Source organism: Eucyclogobius newberryi, unplaced genomic scaffold (assembly GCF_026437365.1).
Source record: "Eucyclogobius newberryi isolate DKJ021-1_F unplaced genomic scaffold, fEucNew1.0.hap1 SCAF_14, whole genome shotgun sequence".
Taxonomy (NCBI): domain Eukaryota; kingdom Metazoa; phylum Chordata; class Actinopteri; order Gobiiformes; family Gobiidae; genus Eucyclogobius; species Eucyclogobius newberryi.
This window is the reverse complement of record NW_027315768.1, coordinates 3244539-3268736: the sequence shown is the minus strand read 5'-3', so window position 1 is coordinate 3268736 and position 24198 is coordinate 3244539. Positions and strand designations below refer to the sequence as shown.

Here is a 24198-nt window from a genome sequence, read left to right as displayed (position 1 = left end):
GTGTCAATCATGATGTGTCAATCATGACGTGTCAATCATGACGTGTCAATCATGACGTGTCAATCATGATGTGTCAATCATGACGTGTCAATCATGATGTGTCAATCATGATGTGTCAATCATGACGTGTCAATCATGACGTGTCAATCATGATGTGTCAATCATGACGTGTCAATCATGATGTGTCAATCTTGATGTGTCAATCATGATGTGTCAATCATGATGTGTCAATCATGACGTGTCAATCATGATGTGTCAATCATGACGTGTCAATCATGATGTGTCAATCATGATGTGTCAATCATGATGTGTCAATCTTGATGTGTCAATCATGATGTGTCAATCATGATGTGTCCATCATGATGTGTCAATCATGACGTGTCAATCATGATGTGTCCATCATGATGTGTCAATCATGACGTGTCAATCATGTGTCGGCCCCTGAGCTCCTGTGGCCGGCAGATGGCGCTCTCTCGCGGCTCCCAGCCCTTTACATGACTCTTTATTCTTTTCTTTTTTGTCATGTTTTTTGCTCGAGGCCCCGCCCCCCGCGCGCGCCGTGCGGCTCCAGGAAGCGGAAGTCCAGCGCAGAGTTTGAGAGTTTGGGAAAAGTTTGTAGAAAGTTTGTGACAGCGGTTTGGACTGACGCAGATCGAGCAACATGAGGTGAGTGCGAGCCGAGCCCGGCCTGTGCTGCCTCTGGACCCGGGGCCACGCTCCTGTGCCCCGGGCTCAGAGCCTCAGGGGCCCGGGGACTGCGCACAGGGACAACAGGAAGAACCAGTCCCGGAGAGAGGCGCAAAGTGACTTTAAACCAGGACTAAACCAGGACTGAACCAGGACTGAACCAGGACTGAACCAGGACTAAACCTGGACTGAACCAGGACTAAACCTGGACTGAACCAGGACTGAACCAGGACTGAACCAGGACTGTACCAGGACTAAACCTGGACTGAACCAGGACTAAACCTGGACTGAACCAGGACTGAACCAGGACTGTACCAGGACTAAACCTGGACTGAACCAGGACTGAACCAGGACTAAACCTGGACTAAACCTGGACTGAACCTGGACTGAACCAGGACTGAACCAGGACTGTACCAGGACTAAACCTGGACTGAACCAGGACTGTACCAGGACTAAACCTGGACTGAACCAGGACTGAACCAGGACTGTACCAGGACTAAACCTGGACTGAACCTGGACTGAACCAGGACTGAACCAGGACTAAACCTGGACTAAACCTGGACTGAACCAGGACTGAACCAGGACTGAACCAGGACTGAACCTGGACTAAACTAAACCAGGACTGGACCAGGTCCTGCTTTAGTCCTGGTTTAGTCCTGCTTTAGCCCTGGTTTAAATACAAACAACCATCATGTGGGGCTGAATTATCTTCTCACTTTTTGAGGTGAGATTGGAAACTGTTGTGCAGTGTTTCTCAAACTGTGGTGTGACAGCCCCTCTACAGTTCTATGGTTTAGACCTACTTTATACATAGAATAGTCCTTTTAGATCTGCTTTAGTCCTTTTAGATCTCCTGTAGATCTGCTGTAGATCTACAGCAGATCTACAGGAGATATGCTGGGACTGGAAGAGCCTTATCTTGGTGTACTTGGTGTGGTGAACCATCCTTCCTCCAGCTCCACTGTCTCTCTCGCGTCCGTCAGCGTGGGATCTCTCCTTCACTGTGGGATCTCTCCTTCACTGTGGGATCTCTCCTTCACTGTGGGATCTCTCCTTCACTGTGGGATCTCCTTCACTGTGGGATCTCTCCTTCACTGTGGGATCTCTCCTTCACTGTGGGATCTCTCCTTCACTGTGGGATCTCTCCTTCACTGTGGGATCTCTCCTTCACTGTGGGATCTCTCCTTCACTGTGGGATCTCTCCTTCACTGTGGAACTCCTCCAGGTTTCTACACTCTCCCAAAGGGTTTTGTAGTTTTGCCTTGATGGTCTGAGGAGTGTCTAAGACGGGGTGTCAAACTCATTTGGGCCGCGGGCCGTATGTTTGACACCCCTGGTCTAAGGACAGCTAAGGGAGCTTGGGACATTTGCCAATTTCTTCTGAACATTATTTAATCTGTTTTCACTGTTGCTCTTCGAGACGGCTGCTGTTGTGATATCGAGCGCTGCAGAAATAACATTGTACAACTAATACATTTTTTAATTTGTGCTGAACATTATTCAGTAAACTATAAAAGTGCTTTCACAATTTGAAGTTTTATATATTACTACATCAAAATGTCACAATAAATGATAATATTGAAACCGCTTTATGCCACAATAATCTCTTAAATGTACAATATCTTTGAAAAATGAGCAGTAAAAATACAAAACTAAAGTCATAGTTGTATAATTTGTCATAAAAGTCACTTATTCGACTCTATGTTAAAACTACATAAAAATAACCAGCAATTCTTTATTGAACGATAAGTATGATTATTAACAGTTATTTACATCCTAAATAAGGTTACATAGGGAACAGTAACTTCTGAACTCTTCCTGGTGACATGTACAGTATGTGAACAATCTATCTGAAATATGATGTCATAATAATGTAAGAAGCAGCTATAATGAACTGAGCCGGTGGCAAAAGAGCGTGGTTACAGTGAATTCAAGAAGCTGCAGGTGACGTATCCACGTGCAACTGTCCCCAGTCTCAGGTCATCGATATAGTAACTCAAGTCTGACTCAAGTCCAAGTCACAACTTGTAAGTCCACACCTCTGTTTTTAAAGATACGATACATCACAGTCTCTGGGTTACATCCCTACTCTGCGGCCACCATTACATTATTGCATCTTTGTGATAATAGTGTGATGTTGGTCCCTCTCGTAGCTTGTCCTTCAGAGCGCTGATGTGAACAGTGTTGTTCCCTCTCGTAGCTTGTCCTTCAGAGCGCTGATGTGAACAGTGTTGTTCCCTCTCGTAGCTTGTCCTTCAGAGCGCTGATGTGAACAGTGTTGTTCCCTCTCGTAGCTTGTCCTTCAGAGCGCTGATGTGAACAGTGTTGGTCCCTCTCGTGTTGACGTTTAGGCCCGGTGTGACTGCTCTATAAATAACCCTGAACAGGAAGTGGTGAGCTTTATCCCAAACGCAGACTTCCTGCCTCACACGCGAGTCCTGGCTGTCGTGTCTCATCTCTGCTCTGGATGTGTCCTCTCGTCTTTCACATGTCTTATGTCTGGACAGTTTGGCTGCCACACCTCTGTCACTCTGCCCCAGGGTGATTGATGTAGTTTTAGGACTGCTGGATTGTGGATGGCCTCAGAATCGCAAATACTTGTCATTGTCACTGAAATCATAATTTCAATAGATGATTTATTTTCTGTCAAATCTAGGACTATAGACTTATGGTCTGATATTATTTTTCTTGTGTGATACGGATATCAATCCAAGTTCAGCTGCAGAAACATATTGACTGTACTTCCCAGATGCCTTTGTGTCTCAGTCAAAGGTCTCAGCGCAGCTTTAGCTGGAGGATTTTTCAAGTAGAGTCAGCAGATTGTGTTGCTGCCGTTTGAGGAGAGTACGGGTCCTGCAGTCTGTGCATTCAGGGGGAGCTAGTATCAAAAATGTATTGAAGAATTACCGGTATCATTACTAATAGTTGTCAATAATAAGTTTGGGTAAAGATGAATTCTCACAATTCTTTTGAGTTTGCCAACTCTTTAGAATCCATTTTGCTAGGCTCCCGCTGATTCATTTGCAGTCCACAAAGTGGTTTAATGGGCCAATCCCACAGGTGGAAAGGAACCAATCACAGAACAGCTTTGTAAACACCAAGAAAAACATGGTGGCACTTCGGTCTGATTTAGTAGAAAGATGGAAATACGGACTCACAATAGCGTTTTGTACATTTGTGGAGGAGAAAGAGGTCTGTGCCCGACGGCTTTTGGGGAAAGACTTTCCAGATTTATTCATGTGAATAATTAAATTCAGAGACATGGATCAATCTAGCGTGCACCAGGTTACCATCTGGGTGTCCTAAAACATGAAATGTCAAAACAAAAGAACTCAACAATTTGCCTGGAAAGTTCAGAATGAAATCCTGTATTTATTTTATTTTATACAGATCAATGTCAATCTAGTCACCAATTTCATCTCCCCAAATTCAGATGGGCCTGATCGACAGGTGGGTTTGCCAATCAGAGACGGACCTGGTCCGTCTGTATCAAAACAAAAATGACTACTTACGAGGGACAAAGAAACGAAAGATGCTATAGTACCATATCATCCAAAAGGAGCACGCTGGTCTCAAAATGCTGGACTTCTGGTGGTCTCAAGAGTCTCTAAAAGCACAGTAGGAGGTAGAGCGACACAGTCTCTTCATTTAAGACCAGGCTTAAAACCTTCCTCTTTGAAATCGCTTCAGGCTATTTAACTGGTCAGGCCAGTTTAGAACAGAAATAAAACCTAGTTTCCCAGCTACGCTGCCCTAGGAGTAACTATGCTGGGGAAGTATGGCAGCTGTACCGTTAAGATTCCTTAGATAGACTTGCACAATCCTGACCTGTGGACTTGGACTGCTCCCCCTCCCCCTTCTCAGGCAACTGCTGATTTGATACTGTAGCTAGAATAGAAGTCTAATAACTGAACACCGCTTGGGTTCAATTTGAGGAGGCTGTTATTCCCAATCACCCCTCTCCAGGTGTCACTGTCATTAGGCCAAGAAGAAAAAAAATGGTGTGTTTCCGGTAACCCGACCAACCTGGATTTCAAAATAAAGAAAACCCGACCTTAAACATTTTATTGAATATTTACTGGCCGTACGTTTCGAGAATGTCAAATTGTGAGAACGGATCTAAAAGCTGTAGGAAAAAATCATCTGTGGAGATCGTAAGATATGAAAATCGCCGCACCGTTGATAGGTTTCGTTTTACCTACGGGCACATCCATGTTTGTGCGAGAAATCTGCGCGGATGCTCTATTTGCTCAGCGTGCAGAGCGACAGTCATGGCGGGGGTGATCTGCACGCCCGGGGCAGCAGCGGTGAAGATATTTGGCGTGACTGTCAAAGTGCTCACATCATCCAGTGACGATAAGAAAAATAGTGAACGTAGAGCTCACCGAACACGCGCGCAGGGCGACTGCTAATGACACTTTTCCTGTGGTTGTACTAGTATAGATGTAGAGAACTATTTTATTCAATATCTGCACCAATAAAGCCACTTCAATAAGAAGCGCTCACTTCTGATAAAAGAAAACTGTCTGCCAAACCTGTGCAAGGATTAAAATATATATATATAATAAAAATTAAAAAAATCTGACCTACCTTCCTGGATTTTTTTTTCTATGTTACCGGAAACACACTATTTTTTTTAATTTTTTTGGTATTAACCTCGTGGGCATTGAAGTCCACCAGTAGAACAACAGAGTCCAGGAAGGCCGGGTGCTCTGCACAGGCTGAATAGAAACCTGTCCCCAACCTGAAGGTGTAGGGCAGCGACCCTCTCTTTCACTGGGATAAACACCAAGATGGCTACTTTATGCAAGATGGTGCTGCAGACGGATGCCCTGGTGTTTCTGTGCACTTTGTTTTGTCTGTTTTTTTGCGGAAATCGTGTGTCAGTGTGTTCTTACACTCATGAAGAGCTCGTAACCATCAGAACTATAATTCCTACGGATCTTGTTCCAGTTTTTTTAGCATCTGCTGCGGAATACATACATTAAAGGGACCCTCTCTTTCCCATTTATTTTTAATTTAATTGGTAGAATGGCAGTCTGAATCATCAATACATTTATGTATTTAGATATTATTCCCACTGAGTTCTGATTTCTAGGTTTTAACAAATAATTCAATCAGAGGGTTACAATGGTCATTGCTTTGCTTAATTTCTTGGTTATAATAACTCCTTATTTGTAAATATCTATAAAAGTCTTGTTTCTCCAAGCCAAATGATTCTTTCCACACATAAAAACCTTTCACGTGATTATCTTTTACAATTTGGTAATAGACTTTTATCACTTTAGTTATCCAGATTTAAAATCTTGGCCATAAGCTATCCAGTTTAACATATTTGTTAAGGTTTTGTGTTTTGATTAGTTCTTTCCATGTTTTAAGCACAGATTTTACCCAGGGATAATTAACCTCCTCGATATGGCTCAACTGTCCATCTGCCAGTAAGGCTTGTATCTTGTATCCTGAGATTGTTTAATTCCATTCATCAATCAGCCAGTTGGGGATGGAGACTGGGAACAGGTAAAGAAACCTGGGCAGAACATTCATTTTTATGGTTTCAATCCTTTGATTTAGGCTCAAGTATGGGATATGGGTTATGAGATTAAATCTTTCAAGATCTTTTTTATAGTAGTAAAAAGAGGGGTAATCATTTTGCCTCAAATTGTTGATAGATCTTGATGTAGGACCACACCCCAGTATCTCAGTGAATCCATTTGCCACTTGAATGGGTAACATTTCAGTTTTTGTAAATTTAGTTTGTATCTCGACATCAGACCAATTTTTTGGAAGAGTTGCATCACTGTGGGGATGGAAACTTCTGGTTTGGTCAAATATGATATAACATCGTCTGCATAGCGGGCAATTGTCTGTTCCATCCCATCGATTGTAACACCATGAATTGTTTTTGATTGTCTAATATATTGGGCCGGTGGTTCCAGATAAACAGGAGGGGGGACCAGGCACAGCCCTGTCTCAACCCTCTCTCAAGGGTCAGCGGATCCGTCAGGTGGCCATTGATTTTAATTCTTGATGTTGGACCATCGTATAGCGCTCCAACGTATTTTGCAATTAAGTCATGCATTTGAAATGTGTTCAGCACCTTAAATAAGGCCAGCAACAGAATCTAAAGCTTTCCCCGTGTCCAAGCCAATGATCACAGCTTAATAAACGGTACATTATTGAAATGTGTTATTTAAACTTGAAATGACTTGTATATTCTGTTTTTTTCCCAGGAGTCCAGCTGACCCTGTGTAGTGATGCAGGGACCAGTAGACAGCAGCTCAGGGGCCCAGGAGCCCATCCCACCTGCAGGTGAGACAAACAGCTTGATGAACATCCATCTCTCTAGGCTCGTTTAGTCCTGGGTTTGATCCAGTTTTGACCTGGTTTTTAGACCTGGGTGAGACTTTGTTCCAGTTTAGAGTTCACATGGGTAGATTCAATATTTCTACGTGGGCTCTCGCTTCACAGCAAGAAGGTCCTGGGACTGATTCCCAGGTGGTGCAGGGCCTTTCTCTGTGGAGTTTGCATGTTCTCCTCCTGTCTGCGTAGGTTTCCTCCAGGTACTCCAGTTTCCCCTTCCACTAACTATAAACATGTGTTGTGCTGCCCGATGGTTGAGTGGTTAACGTATGTCATGAGATCGAGCCCCAACTCCAACACTGCATGTCCCCCCTTCTCTCTCATCCCCCATTTCACATCGTCTTTCCTGTCTAATAAAGTCACCGCCCAAAAATGAATGAGAGCGAATGCAAAAGGGATTATTAGCCCATGACTAATCTGGCGTGTTTACATCATGTGTTTCGTGTATGTTCATTAACGTGCACTGTCTCGACCAATTAAAAAAATAAAAAGAAACACCTCCCCTCTTGTGTTTGGTTAAAAAAATATAGTTTTTAATTGGTTAGTTTCAGTTAGTTAGTTGGAGGGCCTTTATCGCCGCGCGCGGCTTTAATTAGGCCCGAGCGCCACAAGCTGGCGAGAGGCCTATTAATCTCGTAAGGCCGTGCGGAGCACGGCTGCGAAAGTGCGCACGTAGTGCGCGCGAAATCGAGCGCAAAGCGCTTGCCCACTTCCAAACACTCACTAACGCACTCCTTCACTCACGCACGCCCCGTGCATACTAATTAGTAGTAGGAAATAGGAGATCTTCTACTGAAAGTGTTTTTCAGACTTCCTATAAGTGATCTGTTCTTCTGTATCTACCTCTGTATCTACCTGCGTTGCACCAATGAAATTTCCCCATGTGGGACAATAAAGGAATAGCTTATCTTATCTTATCTTAAAATGGAACACTACCGTTGTAAACGGGCGAAGCCCGTGCAAAAGTGCGCACTAAACGAGCACTTTACATTGGGATGAGGACCGCTTCGCGGTCCTCATCGCGGTCCTCATCCCAATGTAAAGTGCTCATTTGCCCTGAGTAGCTCACGAATACGTTCCCCATCTCTTGCATGTTCCGTGCATATAAGCATGTAATGCAAAAATGTAACATTATTACTGTATAGAGGGCCAAAAACACAAAGTGGGCGGAGCCCACTCAAAATTAACGAAAGTACCCGTCAGTGACCGAAAATGTATAGTTTATGATATTTGAAAAATGGGAAACATTGTTTTCGCATCGGAATATTATTCTTTCTTTCTTTCTTCTTCTTCTCGGGACCAACCCCCCTATTTTTCACCCAGTGAACATTGACGAAAAGTCACAAAAATTTGCACACCTCTAAAAATCGTGCCTCTCTACATTCTGGCTATTTCTCTTTTCTAAAATAAAAAAAAATTGGCGCGTCAGCGCCCCCAAATGTACCAAAAATGCATTGAGAGATGGGAAATGACCCAAAAAAAATCTGATCGTAGAATCATGAAATTTGGCGCAGAGGTAGATGGTGACAAGAGAAGTAAAAAATATTATTACGGCAACGCCGTCCGCCCAACCAAATGTCGGCCATATTGCTTCAAAAATGGCTAAACATGACTTCGGCGTTTTTCCAAACGTCGTACTTTTACGAACTCCTCCCAGGGCGTTGGCCCTAAAAAGCTGAAATTTGGTGAAAATGCTACTGAGGAGTGGGACATCAAAAGTTATCCAAATTACATTGATACCTGTCACGGTCTCTGTGCGGCGAAGCCGCAAACTGTAGCAAGAATTTCAGAAATCTCCCAAATTTTACATTTCTGCCGTTTGCGCAGATAAAGTCCGAATTGCGTCAAATTAGAATCAGTTGTTAAACTCTTTGCCCTAAACCTACTTGAAGTGAAATAAATTAATTTGGAGCCACAGCGCCCCCTACAGATCTTGTATGGAGGTTAAATGTTTAGTTTTGAGAAATTTTATGAAATTTGACACACAACTCAATTTTAGAATCCCCATCAAAAAAGTCAATGAGACCCATGTCATAATTGTTATGGCGTTGCCGTAACGATGACCGAAACCTTCCATGTTATTCCAATGGGGAAATCGCCAGAACATGTTTACACTTTAGACTTTCACAAACTCCTCCCAGGGCGTCAGCCCTATTAACCTGAAATTTGGTGAGACTCATCTTCAGGGGTGGACCGTCAAAAGTTATCCACATTTTTAATCAAAGAGTCACGGTGTCTGTGCGGTAAAGCCGCACATTTTGCCAAGAATTCAAAATAAAATTGCTTTTTGATGGTAAAACAAAGGGGAGAAGATGTGACAGCGTCACAGATTCAGCAGTAGGCGTAATAAAAGGACAATTGGGGCGCGTTAGCGCCCCCTCCTCTTGCGGCGTGGCGGCGGTGTGGCGGCAGCGTGGCGAGGGCCGATCATTGCCGCTTGCGGCTATATTTAGTCTTATTTTTGCGATCGCTATTTGCAACGCAAATATTCTTTTAAAAGCACTTTTGGCAACATACTATTGCAGCCTTATTTAGTCCTTGTTAAGTCCTGATTCAGACCTTGTTCAGTTGATTTGAGGTATAACCTTTCTCCTAATCTCTGTATGAGTTTTAGTAGAAGCCTTCTGTTGCGGAAATGAGCTGTTGATTTGAATTTTGTTCCAGAACGCCGGCGCCATCTGTGGGCTCAAAGCAAGGACTCCACATGGCAGTCCTCCTCCAAACCAGAACCGGACCAAGAGCTCAACCAGGATCTGGACCAGACCCAGAACCAGGATCCAGGCAGCATCCAGCAAAATGGTCAGTCCTTGATCAGCCCCTGTGCTCCTACAGGATGTTTCTCAAACTGTGCCACGAATCTTATATTCTTATATATATCTTATCTTATATTAGTGATAAATAATGTATTTACAGTTGTGGTCTCCTGTATGCAGGAAAAGCAGGGCTTTTCAACTTAAGGCCCGAGGACCAAATCAGGCTCGCCAAGTGATTTAGTCTGGCCCACAACCCATCTTCCAAATATTGAAATAAATCTTGTTTACTGGTTTAATTCTGGGATAGCACTAGTTAAGATCTAGTTTGGTCTGCTTTAGCATGTTTTAAGGTTTAAGTCCTGGTTCAGACTTGGTTGGTACTAGTCTAGTCCTGGTTTAATTCTGGTTCAATGCTAGATGGGCAAGAGAGGTCTAGCTCACTTTGTCTTCCCAAATAATTTAGCCCAGGATGATCGGATAAGAAAAAATATATAATCTTTCACCAAACACTAACTTGATCTTGTGATAAACAGCTGTATTTCCACTGATGCCAATGTATATGTTGAGCCCACATGCTTAGTAGAATAAAGCTTGCACCAAGACTCCAAATAATATATTTCCAGTTTATGATACATTTACAATTATTAAAAGCCAAATGCATTACATAAAGAGAGGTTAATACGCAGCATAGCGGTGTAGTAGAGAAGTGAATAATAAATATAATATTTGTTATGTATTTTAAACACAATATAGTATTTCTGGAGGGGTTGTGGCTTCAAACTTCTGACATGGATCAAGACCATTCTAAAAGTATTCCCTTTCAGGAAAGATCTAAATTCGGTCCATTTATGTGACTGTTTTCAGTATAAAATTTTGTTCAAATGAGTGTATAGTTTTGATATTTATTTTAGCATTGATTAGTATCTATTGATCTTTTAGGGCGTGTCCCCCACAAGATCAGCAGCTGGCTCTCTGAATGCAGGTACTGTCTTCACACTGCACACTACTGTTCAGATCGGGCCCAAAAAAATCCAGCCTGACCCAGTCTGAGCAAGCGTACTCACTGTCAGAACCCGGCCCGGATAAGTGCTTACATGTATGGGCCATGCACTCCAAGAGCCAGAGTAACGTACCAGATTTTATGTTCCATCCTGGCAGAAATGTACTGGCAGGAAAGAGTGCTCGTGGTGAGGTTTCATGTCTTCACAGGTTTTAGGGTTCTTCCTGCAGGTGTCCCCGGTGGCAGAAGTGCTTGTCCCCCGGCCCGCTGACCCACATTATCTCTCTCCCATCACTTCTTTTACTCTTTAAGGACATCTGTGCTCTTTTCTTCTTATTTATGCACTATTCATTAGCTACGCACTTTCATTCATGCACCTTCTCCTCTCACGTTGTGTTGCTAACATAGCTTACTTGGGAGATAAAAAGCTTGTCTCAAGAGAAAGTGTACACTGCAGTGGCTCATGTGGTACACATGTGCCCCGCTGAGCATGTATTTGGAGCGTGTGGGTGGCCTGTTGACTGTCTGTTACTGTTACACTGTAGTGCACTGCGAGGCGTATTTGACAAATGTCGTACAGATTCCCATGGATTTGTGCGAGAACACTTGTCTGATTTCTTGAAAACCCCTCCATACTTCTGCAGTGTCTGGAAAAAAAAAAAAAACTTTTTTGTGTGTCCTGAACCGCACTGGTCTTGCATTAGGTGTACATCTGATGTTGGGGATGCACCAATACTGAGATTTTCCCCGATTCAGAAAAATGTTATGGATCAGTTATCTGTTTCAGATCTCATGTACTGTGTGAAGGATACAAATCTATCATAGTAATCTTCCTCCTAATAAGAGGATAAGCAATCAAGCTCATGCATGTGAAATAGAAAGATGAGCAGGGGAATAAGGTCAGAAACCTCGCAGCTGAAGAAAACAGAAATGAAAAACCATATCACACTGACCCCACGTGTTGGGTTTGCCCAGATAAAAGCAAAGTCTGAGATCGTTGGTGGTTGTAAACTTAGGCATGCGATACGCACAATGAACTGAAAAATGGCTAGCAAGATTCCAAGATGCATAAGAAACATAATTTAAGAATGATTTGGCAGATATTATTGAAGAGGCAGCCTTGGCTAATGACATAATGATAGAAATGAGAGATTAAGACCACCACCCGTTATAGGCTAAATGGGGTTGAAGGTATGAAGCAATAACGGCAGAAATTAGAGTCATACTGAACAGTTTACCTACTGTGAAAGAATATGATAAGGAAATGGTGAGCAGTCAGAGCAGCCCAATAGACTGTCAGCTGCCAGGCTGGAGAATGACAGCAATAAGGGATGATCGCTTCATCACCATAGGAATTGGGACAAATAGGCTGAGCGAGAGCAATTATAACAGCTACATGAGAATATACAAAACCGGCAAATTGAATAAGGTCTTCCCCCCCCTAAAAGGAGCCCTGCAGGAGAGGAAGGAGAGGAAGAGCAACATGAAAATGTCAAAACACATGCAGGCCAATAAAAACGTGTTAAATAAACAGGAGAGGGATTTAATGAACAGATCAGGGGCAGATGCAAATGCGATGAAGTGCTGAAGGTTAGACCAATGCCCAAGAGAGGGCTCGGAAATGCCTAAAAGAATCTGGATACATTTAGTGGGACTTGCAAAATGGTAAAGCATCAGCCAAGCAAATTAGTGATAGTCAAGATAGCGACGCAGAGTGTCGCGCCGATAGCGACGCAGAGTGCGCAGAGTGTCGCGCCGATAGCGACGCAGAGTGCGCAGAGTGTCGCGCCGATAGCGACGCAGAGTGCGCAGAGTGTCGCGCCGATAGCGACGCAGAGTGCGCAGAGTGTCGCGCCGATAGCGACGCAGAGTGCGCAGAGTGTCGCGCCGATAGCGACGCAGAGTGTCGCGCCGATAGCGGCGCAGAGTGTCGCGCCGATAGCGGCGCAGAGTGTCGCGCCGATAGCGGCGCAGAGTGTCGCGCCGATAGCGGCGCAGAGTGTCGCGCCGATAGCGGCGCAGAGTGTCGCGCCGATAGCGGCGCAGAGTGTCGCGCCGATAGCGGCGCAGAGTGTCGCGCCGATAGCGGCGCAGAGTGTCGCGCCGATAGCGACGCAGAGTGTCGCGCCGATAGCGACGCAGAGTGTCGCGCCGATAGCGACGCAGAGTGCGCAGAGTGTCGCGACGCAGAGTGTCGCGACGATAGCGACGCAGAGTGTCGCGACGATAGCGACGCAGAGTGTCGCGACGATAGCGACGCAGAGTGTCGCGACGTTAGCGACGCAGAGTGCGCAGAGTGTCGCGCCGATAGCGACGCAGAGTGCCGCGCCGATAGCGCCGCAATATCGGCGTCGCTATCACCGATAGCGCTGCGGCGATAGCGATAGCGTCGTGATGGCGATGGATAGCGCCGCGGCGAGATGGCGATGGTGATAGCAACGCGGCGGAGTGGGCGATAGCGACGAGGCGGAGTGGGCGATAGCGACGCGGCGGAGTGGGCGATAGCGACGCGGCGGAGTGGGCGATAGCGACGCGGCGGAGAGTGGGCGATAGCGACGCGGCGGAGTGGGCGATAGCGACGCAGAGTGCCGTGCCCGATAGTGACAGTGGGGCTTCGGCTTCTATTCACTCCGTGGCTCCGATGAGGAAATGAGTGAACACGGTCGCTGCTCTGAACAGCTGCAAGTTCCCCGAGTTGATCTGGCGCTCTCACACCACGTTTGTGAAAGATATTTGCTCATTATATCCCACAAGTAAAGCGGGCCTATAACTTCACCGCTGAAACACCTGTCGCCATGGCAGCCAGTCTGCACGCGGACAAAATAAATAAATAAGAGCATCTTGCGCAAACATGAATAATAGGTAAAACGAAACTTATCAAAAGTGCAACGATTTTCATATCTTACCATCTCCACAGATGATTTTTTTTCCCGCAGCTTTTGGATTTTCTCTCACAATTTGACATTCTCGAAACGTACGGCCGGTAAATATGTGATAAAATGTATCGTTTTTTTTTTATTTATTTATTTTAAATCCAGCTCGGTCTGGTAACCGGAAACACACAATTTTTTTTTCTTGGCCTGACTGAGGGAAGGAGATTGTCACCCAAAATCTTACAATACATATAGTGTCCTGATATAGTGCAGTCGTCCTGTCCTCTGTGCATAAAGCACATGCTAACATAATAGACATCAGACAAATGGAAAAGATGACATTCTGACTTAGTTTTGAAATGGACAAATATGGACCAAATGAGACTTTTATTTAAATCTAGCTTTGCCATGATTGTTTCTTTTGTTGTTTCATTGACTTCTATTTGTAATTTTAATTAAAAAGCTGTTTGTTTATTATTTTTAATTAAAAAGAATTAAATAATAATTAGGCTGGTTGTCTTTAAGTTTCTAAGAATCTAAATTATTCACTTCAATATTTATATGAACTTATATATTATAACTATAACAGTCCTACAGAGCTTTCCCATAATCCCTCATGATAGTGACGTGATGGACAGTGCACGAGGCCGTATGTAAACACCTGCAGCATGGACAAAGCACTTGGCTTGAGTCATACGCCAAAGGAGAAGGCAACTACTACTTCTTTGCTCGTGGACCTAACAGAAGTTTGAAGTTGGACTGGATATTGGATATATTCTACTACTGTGTGTATTTTCTCTGTTGTGTGGATTGAAGAGGAAATACTATTGTTTGTATAACACTAACACACCGACATCATTCCGCCAAGGCAGGTGAGAACACACTTTATGGCATATTTTGTCTTAATGTAGGCTGCGGCTGCTGTTGGGAACTTTGGCCAAGCATTGAGAGGAGACGGCGAGGGGGGTGGGCACATTATGTTCACTTCATCTTTGCTTTAAGACAAATCTAGCTTGCTTAGGTATAATATTAGATTGCTTAGATTTGAATTTGCATTCTCTCAGATGCTCTCCAAGTTGCATTTGTTGCTTGTTAAGGAGCCAGACTGACTTGGCATGTCATGCGTGAGTGTCATTTATGATGCTTATGGCGCTTTCAGGTGCTTGTTGCATTTAGCCATTTCAGTTGTTGCATTGGGGTTCTTTCTACGATCGGTGGGGCCCTCTTCAGGGCTTGGGAATACAGACTGCACTACACGGTTTGTTTACTGAAGTTGACAGATCACGGAGACAGTCGCCATTAAACGACTGGGCTGTCTTCGGGGGGCCCCTTCAGCTCGGGGGCCCTAGGTAGTAGCCAGGCTTGCCTGCTGCTTTGTGGCGGCTCTGGGTGTGGGCCTGTGTGTATTTACAGTGCAGCAGAAACGGAGCAGAGTAAACACATGAAACGGCAGGGAACAGGTCGAGCCAGTGTGTGCGTGTGTTCCCAGCAATGTATTGATCCATCAGGTGGAATACTTGCCATGACTGCTGCTATAAATAACTTTTAAAATAAAACTTCTGTACATTTTTGATTGTGTTGTGGATCTTGTTTTAGTGTGGTTTTTTTTGCCCAAAAATTATACAAAACATATGGATAACACGTCATCTGTGTAATGTCTAACAGTTTATGGCACTGCAACGCTCAAGTATCCATCAATTATTCCACATCACTCCATCAATGGATACATGTAGTACATGTACTACAAAAAAATCATGGCAGTTTTTTATGGTTTTGAAGAGGGATTGACATGGGGACCATGGAATGTTCAGATCTATTCAACCTACAGTGCTCTGTACTTTGTATTGTTTCTGCATTGTTTGTTCTAATTATGATCTCGGATATAGCTTCTACTTTTCTGTAATCTGTACCTATAACTATAACAAAATGATTAGAGTGATTAGCTTTAGCATCACTCCTTAACTTCTTTTGTGCTCTTAGTTATTCAGCCAGTCCCCTTTCACTGGCGGAAGCTTTCTAAGTGCAGTGGTGTGTTACTGTAGCAACAGGTGAAAGGCCTGGGGCCAAGATGGCAGCCGCACGCACAGTGTCTGCAGAGGGACGTGAGGGCCATAGCAAACACAAGTTACACAACACTTTGTGTGTGCTCAGCGCTGTCCTGAAGTTTGTCCTGTTGATAAGAGCCACACTTGTGTAAGAGTTAGCAAAGACGGAGCTTCAGAAGGTGTGCTGCTGCTGTCAGGACACACAAGCAGACCAAACTATGTCCAGATTTGCTCCTGCTCGGGTCCTAGAGAGGTTCTTCAGGGCTGGACAAGGAGAGGCATAGACACAGGATGGACTCTGGAAACCTTAGATTGTACGTCCTCCTCCTGCCTGGACCTGGACTCCTACCGCCCGCTCATCCTGCGCCTTGTTCTTAAAGTGCCGTGTCTTACATGAGCCTTACCCTGCCTCTGTTTGTGTGCAGGACGCCCATCGGAGCCTCTCTGGATGAGCACAGCAGCTCTCCAAACAGAGGTAAGGAGATTGCTCACACGTAGACTAGTGTGCCACAGCAGAGTGCCTATATATATTTCTATATTCAGAGGTGAAGGAGATTTCCTTTGTTCAACAGACATAACAAGAGAATGTACTCAAGTCTGCCCTAAATGTTCTGCTGCAGGTGTGAGGACTGGCTGCAGTTTTGAAGATGACCTCTCTCTGGGAGCTGAAGGTCAGTACGCGCAACACACAGCTTTGTTTTTTTTTATGTGTGGGTTTAAGAAGTGTTTTCTGAAGTGTCCAAACTGCCAAATGTGGCCCTCAGACCAATTTTTGTTGTTGCTGTATTGGCCCAAATGATCATAAGTACAACTTTGACTGCAAATTTTAAAAAACTAAATAACAAACATTTTGATTTGACCTGACATTAATCTTACAAGTCTGGTGTTGAGGTTCAGTCAAACCTATGTCAAACACAATATTTACAACGATTGACTTCATTGTCCTGTAGTGTGTAGCCCTTGGTGATAATAGTTTGGACGCCCTTGGTTTAAATGATGTGTAAACAATGTACAAACAATGTGACAATGACATTTAGAAAAACTACTGACCAAACGTTGGGTTGTTCCATGAGTCTTTAAGTCTGGGCTGGTCTTGTTGAACATGTGTTGCGCTGCTATCGCCGCTCACATCTTTGCAGGGCAGTGGTTTCCTGTGGAACACTGATGCCGGGCGGGCCACATGCGACCAGCTAGTGGAGCTTAATAATCCTTTACGTGGGTCCTTTTTTAGAACCGTTTTGTATGATAAGTGTGAGGTCGGTAATGGTTTTAGGTATTTGTTGATGCCAGTAAATGTATTTCTTTATTTATTTGGATTCTTCCTAAAACAATGATTTTTTTGCACCACAAATGTGCTGCTTGGCAATGACTTGGTTGAGCTTGACACATTGCACAGAAAGGGAAATATGGAGGCTATTTTGTGTTTTTATTACCATTAGCATAGCTCAAAGTGCACAGTGATATTGCCCGGTCTGTGGATGCCAAGCGCCCCGTTGTCCTTGTACCGTTAGATGTAACTTTTGATACAGTCGACCATTCAATCTTGTTGTCTCGCCTTTAAAACTATGTTGGTCTCTGTGGCACTCACATGGTTTGAGTCTCATTTGACCAACAGAAGTTTTTCTGTTCTGATTGGGGACCTGTCCTCTGCTGCCTCGCTGCTCTGTGGAGTGCCCCAGGGCTCTATTTTGGGCCCCATGCTGTTTTCTCTGTATGTGTTTCCACTGGGGTCAATTATAGCCAGGCACCGTTTAGCGTTTCGTTGCAGACGATCTGCAGATTTTCTTACCTGTGCTTCCTGACAAAAGTGATGCTCTTCAATCTTTGACTGATTGTGTCACAGACATAAAGACGTGGTTAGGGCAGAATTTCGTTTATTTGAATGATAAGAAGACCGAGTACATTTTATTCGGTGATTCTGTGCTCTCTAATTCCAATAACTTGTCTTCCACGATGAAATCGACCGTAAAGAATCTTGGGGATGTTTTTGACAACAATTTTAAAATGGAAAAACAAATTTACAGTATGGTTAAGCAAGTTTTTATCAGTTATGTATTTTAGCTAAAGTCCAGCCTTTTTTAAATCGCACTGACCTTGAGAGGACGATTCCTGCCTTTATCAGCTCAAAAATAGACTATTGTAATGCACTTTATGTGGGCGTGTCCCAATCGCCCTCAGCCGCCTTCAACTCGTACAGAACGCTGCAGCGCGTTTTCTAACCAACACCAGACGTCAGCACATCACCCCGGTTCTTTTTACTCTTTACTGGCTTCCCGTTTCTTTTAGAATTGATTTTCAAAATGTTACTTTTTGTTTTTAAAGCTCTAAATGGCCTGGCACCTCCTTATTTGGCTGAGCTCCTGTCCGCTCGTAACCCAAGCAGGTCTCTAAGGTCAAAAAAATAACGCATTTATTCAGACTGGCTTTTAACACTCTGTAATGTAATGACACTTTATTTTGTACAGTTTGTTATTTAGTTTTATGTTTTGTATTGCCTTGATGTTATTGTGAAGCACTTTGGTCACTAAGTGTTTTTCCATTTTATGAATATCCAAAGTAATGTCTGTCTGTTCGTGCAATTTGTGTCATCCATTTTTTTGTGATGACCTTTTAGCCGCTGCCAAGAGTATGTTCCAGAGGTAACTGTTCATTATGTCCATGGCAGGAGTCCTCAGGCCAAAGTACATAGTTCCAAAATCGAGTGGAATGGCAATGTCAAAAATTGTCTGTAGTGCATCCTTAATATCAATCCAAAACTTTAGAACTACAGGACAGTCCCAGAACTTGATTTGCTTCCTTCCTGCCACAGTTTCTCCAACAGTCTGCATTTCCCTGTGAATAATGGGCACTTTGACTTGAGGTTATGAAAAAAACGTGATACATTCTTCCAACAAAACTCTCTCCAAACATGTGATTTCTGGTTCTCCACAGGGATGTCCAAACATCTGTCCCACTTGTTTTTAATGTATTTAGTTGCTGTCCAGATTAAAATGCATTGATTTTAATTAAGATATTATTCCCCTTGAAAGTTCCGATTTCTAAGCCTTGATAAACATTTCAGTCAGAGGGTTATAATGGTCATTACCTTATTTAATTTATTGGTTATAGAAACTTTTTATTTCCTTCAAAATGTCAAAATTTTTCATTTGATTATCTTTTACAATCCAGTCGAAATTTTGTATCACCTTTAGTAATACCAAACCTTGAATCTTGGGTCCGTTCTATTTGGTACAAAACCTTGGTCATAAACCAACCAGTTTAAGATTTTAACAACTTTGTTTAGTTTGTATGTTTTGATCAGCTCCTTCCATGTTGTAAGCACAAATTTCACTCAGGGATTGTCAACTTCCTCCAAATGACTCAACTATTGGTCATCTGCCAATAAGGCCTGTACAGGAATCTCCGGCACAACATTAATCTCAATATTATTCCATTGAGCTTCATATTCTGGGTCAGACCAGTACAACAACACTCTGATCTGAGCTGATGCAAAGTCATTTTTCAGACGAGGTAAACCCAAACTCCTTTTTTCTTTTGATAATTGTAGCATTTTAAATCAGCTCATCATCAATCATCAAAAAATAAATGAATATATATATATATATATATATTTGGACACTCTGGACGCGTGTCCGACGCTCAAAACGCAGGATTTGCGCCGCAAAAACGCTCAAAACGCACCGCAAAAACGCGTAGACTTCGAATGTAAACTGGCCCTTTAGAGCCAGGACTGATTTCTCCCATTTCAACTGTATTTTTGGGTTTGTTTATATCATGCTTTTTTCCTGTTTCGTAGTCTACCCTAAGGGCATATCTGATAATAAGTGTTGTGCAACACCTATAACATAATAGTTATAAAATATCACCCATATCTTGGGTACAATACAGGAAGTAATGCCGACTTTTGAAATGTAATTCCTTTATTTACTGTGAGTCATCAACATAGAACATTCCATCCAAAAAGCAGGGCAATTTCTACACATCACACATTTAGACATAATTTGGCCTTTGTTTAGGTTATGTTGTAATTATGGAATTACCTCAACTAGATTGAAATGAACATGGCACTGCAGACTGTTTTTGACATTGCCATCCCACTCGATGTTAGAACTTTGTACTTGGACGTCAAAACTCCTGCCATGGACACATTAAATGGATACCTTTGGAACATCCCCTTGGCAGGAAAAAAGGCCATCAAAGGCTGACGTGGCTGACACAAACCTCACCACCGATCAAGGACTGGACTGACATAGTAACAGACATCAGGCAAATGAAATGACATTCGGAATACATTTGCAGGTGGACAAATTTGGACTTTGGACCAAGTAGAACTTGTGTTTTGATTTGGATGATTATATTTTCTATGGCCGTTTGGTTGTTGTGTTCTGTGTTCTGTCTGTTCCTTAAAAAAAAAAGAAGAATGACCACAAAATAATTATGTCTGGACTATGTTTGCTCAATAAGCGACCTTCAAAACAGCCCTTTAGATTGTAGTTGAAATACAGTAAAGTGGCCCATATCTATCAGTGTGTGGACAGTGTGTAGTCCTCGAGACACAGAGGACACCTGCTGTGTGCCTTTCAGAGTCAACAGAGAAATGCATGAGGCCCTCAGCACAATGGGCCCTGATGAGGAGCCAGGTCCCACTGCAGCGGAATGTCCCCCGCCCACCACGCTCAGGGGGGCTGGGCCGCAGGAGAGGTTGTTTTTTTCAGGATACCACCCAATATATTAAAGTGTGTAAACTACAGCCAGGACCACTTCCTGTCCAAGAGGGATTACACTTGTTTAGTTATTTATGTCAAAACTGAATGATGCTGTAAAGGTTTGTGTTAATTCATCCAATAGAAAATGGACGCATTACTCATGGCGTCTGTTTTGATTAAAGGCTCTTTTAGATGAGGCATTGAGGCTTTACCTGAGCAAAGGTCGAGGGTTCAGGAGCAGTGCCGTAATCACGCTGTCACATTTACACGTAGGATCCATCGTTCATCACATTGATGAGCGCAGATCACTCAGCGGCAGATTTGTTCAGTGTGGAGCGGTGGAGAGGGGTCCGGAGACGGAGCGGTGGAGAGGGGTCCGGAGACGGAGCGGTGGAGAGGGGTCCGGAGACGGAGCGGTGGAGAGGGGTCCGGAGACGGAGCGGTGGAGAAGGGTCCGGAGACGGAGCGGTGGAGAGGGGTGGAGAGGGGTCCGGAGACGGAGCGGTGGAGAGGGGTCCGGAGACGGAGCGGTGGAGAGGGGTGGAGAGGGGTCCGGAGACGGAGCGGTGGAGAGGGGTCCGGAGACGGAGCGGTGGAGAGGGGTCCGGAGACGGAGCGGTGGAGAAGGGTCCAGAGACGGAGCGGTGGAGAGGGGTGGAGAGGGGTCCGGAGACGGAGCGGTGGAGAGGGGTCCGGAGACGGAGCGGTGGAGAGGGGTCCGGAGACGGAGCGGTGGAGAGGGGTCCGGAGACGTATTTGGCTAAATCAATATAGATGGATGGAATTGATTTGAACCTTCTTACACAGAAGTGTTTTCTCATCATTCGGCTGCGGTTATTTTATTACTTGGATTACGGATCCGCCGCACTTAGATTATCGATTTTTAGCATTAAATTAAATATAAAAAGTTTTCCAAAGCACCATTGCTTGTAAGTGGCACTTTGGAGTCTTGTTGGATCACTTGCTCAGAGGCATTTCCAGCAGTAGTTGGAACTTTGAAAGTGGCGATTGAACCGTGACGGGCGCCAGTGTCGGCGTCGCACTATTTTTCTTATTGTCACGTGATGTGAGCACTTTTCGACCGTCTCGCAAAATATATTCACCGCTGCTGCCCCGGGCGTGCCTGTCGCCACGGCAGCCAGTGGGTCGACACTAGATCATACACTCCTAACTCATTTTGACTTCCGTGAGTTAGGAGTGTATGATCTAGTGCCGACCCAGCCGGTCTGCACACTTAGGTAAACGCTTAGGTTACGATTCCCACAGATGATTTTTTTTTCCCGCAGCTTTTGGATTTTCTCTCACAATTTGACATTCTCGAATCATACGACCAGTAAATATGCGATAAAATGTTTAAGGTCGTTTTTTTTTTAATTTTGAAATCCAAGTCGGTTGGGTTACCGGGAACACATTTTTTTTTCTTCTTGGCCTAATGTTTTATGAAGAAAAAATCTTTTGAAATTGAAATTGTATTTATATTTTGTCCGCCTGTTCAATATATTTCATTTAAAAATCCGTAAACCAAGTAATACAATAACGGCGGCCTTAGTTTTAAGTAAAGTTGTATTATGATTTATTCATGATTTATCCATTAATAGAGTATTCCCGTATTGTCCTGCAACTGAGGCTGGAGTGCTTAAGAATAATGTGTGTAGAGAACATGTATGTGCGTTTGTGTACACCCAAATATAAATGAAATGGATACGGTGGATTCAGAAGGTTGAAATATTTGTCTGAATGAACGTTGGGGCTGGACAATTAATCTAATTTACTTTTAGATAGAGTTTATCATGCATAATTGCATATTTTTTGCTAGGTCTGGAGAATTTAGAGTTTGGAGGAAGAAAATTGGTTGTTTTTTGTGTTAAATGGCAATAACAAAATGTCTGTATTAAAGGCCTTTTTATTTGTCTTAAAAAAAGGCCATGAATGTTTGGTTTGGTGATCAAAAAAATGTTTTAAAATGTATGGCCTACTACTGTACATTTGAAACATCGCGAGTTAATGAACCAAACTTGGTGTCATCTTCTCACTACAATCCTGACATTGTGATTACACTTGGTGACGTCTCTACAGTTCATCACGGCACAGGACAAAAGGGGATGTAAAGCCAGGGGGAAAGAAGGAAAAGTCTAGGGATTAGAGGAAACCCCTGTCGTGCCCCCGCAGAGACGGAGGACTGCATTAGTGAATGAGACCCCTCTTTAATGATCGTGATTGAAGTGGGTTTGAGTCCGGATCAAGCCTCCAAACAAAAGCCAAGAGCCGAGCCTCGGGCCGCCTCCTGCACTCTGCTCCTCTAATGGTGCACATTTGTAGACAGAATGTGAGGAAAACGAGAGCAAATGTAAAGGTAGATTAGGCGTTTTGTGTGCTTGTCCGTGCGGGTGGTCACCTGTCGCAGGGGCGGCTCCTCCTGTCGTCCTCATGCCCCTGTTCGGCTGAAGAAAAGCTGAGGAGACAACACTTTAAACATTTTCTCAATTCCCTCCCGCCAGTTCATTGTTTGATTAAAAACAACTATTATACCAATGTGTATAAAAAGAAGAGCAAAAAGGTTACACAGAACAGTTTTAGCTGTGAAGCAAGTACAAAATGCTATTATTGAATTAACAACTAAATGTTGAAAGTAAGACTGTGCTTAGGTTTCTGTCGTGGTTTCACTTTATTAGCATTTATAAACAACTGTAACACATTTGATATGAATGAGGATGCGGAAACATCCCTATTTACAGAAAAGTAAGATTCACAACTTTTTAAATAAACTCATGAGCACAATTGCACATCAGTGTAAAAAGCAGACGCATGGAGCAGAGCAGCTGACAAGACTTCACTCGCTCCACAAAGAAAACATTGGGATTTGTCTGAAGAGGTGCAGGTCCACATTTCAAATTCCTCCAACCTCAGAAAAAACCCTGCACTGGCAAAACCAACAGGCAGACTCGGGACAGCTCTGTGTGGTCCCTACTGTTCACAACCTTTAGGATGGACATTCTCTGAGCACTTTTGAGAAACTAGCAATGTGAAGATTATATTTTGAGCATTTATTGCAATGTAATTTGTAATTTATTAAGATGAGACATTGTAGGTGATTTGTTTCACTTGCATAGATCTAAGAAAACATTTATTTCAAGGTTTTTCATTAATTTTCTATGGGAAAACAAGGCATTTTATGTGTAAAAACGATTTGAAAATTTGGATGGCGTAGTTTGTATAATGATAGAGGGGGGTTTACATTTCTTTGTTTGAAAAAACACTTTCGTATTAATGATATTATATTAATATCGCTTCAAATCTGATTCTAGTCAGGAATTGGCTATAAAACATTATATTCGAAATGTAAAAATATAGTTGAAGATGCATTACTGCAGCGGTCTACTTTTTTTTTCTTCTTCATCTTCCTAACGTATTTTTAGCATCCTAATTGGTCACTAAAACTTATAAACTCATTGCAATGAACAGAGTTGTTTTGCTGTCACAATAATGCTAACAACAACTAGCATGCTAACGGCACATTTCCTGGTTCTTGGACAGTAAAATGCTCTATGAGATTCCGGCAAATCACAGTTGTCTCATTTTGACCCTGAAAGCTGCTTTTACAATATATCTGTTCTACAATGTTTAAAAATCAAGTGCACCCTTTAAGCACGAGATTGAAACTGACAATAAACACCAAGTATGTGTCCTACTGTAAATTCTTCTTGCATAATTATTATTTTTTTGTCTGTCCTAAGCCAACCACCTGCAGTCCAGCCCCAGCCGGAGCGAGCCTGG

The 24198-nt window shown here is 43.3% G+C and overlaps 1 protein-coding gene across 2 annotated transcripts in view; it reads left to right on the top strand.

The window, feature by feature from the left end:
* The first annotated feature begins 6917 nt into the window (after positions 1-6917).
* itprid2 (ITPR interacting domain containing 2) overlaps positions 6918-24198 on the top strand; it is a 61505-nt gene continuing 44224 nt past the window's right edge. For both annotated transcript variants that reach the window (XM_072444177.1, XM_072444176.1), the window contains exons 1-6: positions 6918-6996; positions 9712-9846; positions 10740-10782; positions 16144-16193; positions 16339-16389; positions 24159-24198. In XM_072444177.1, the coding sequence (XP_072300278.1) occupies positions 6942-6996; positions 9712-9846; positions 10740-10782; positions 16144-16193; positions 16339-16389; positions 24159-24198 (374 nt within the window). In that variant the 5' untranslated portion in view covers positions 6918-6941. The remainder of the gene's footprint in view (positions 6997-9711; positions 9847-10739; positions 10783-16143; positions 16194-16338; positions 16390-24158) is intronic.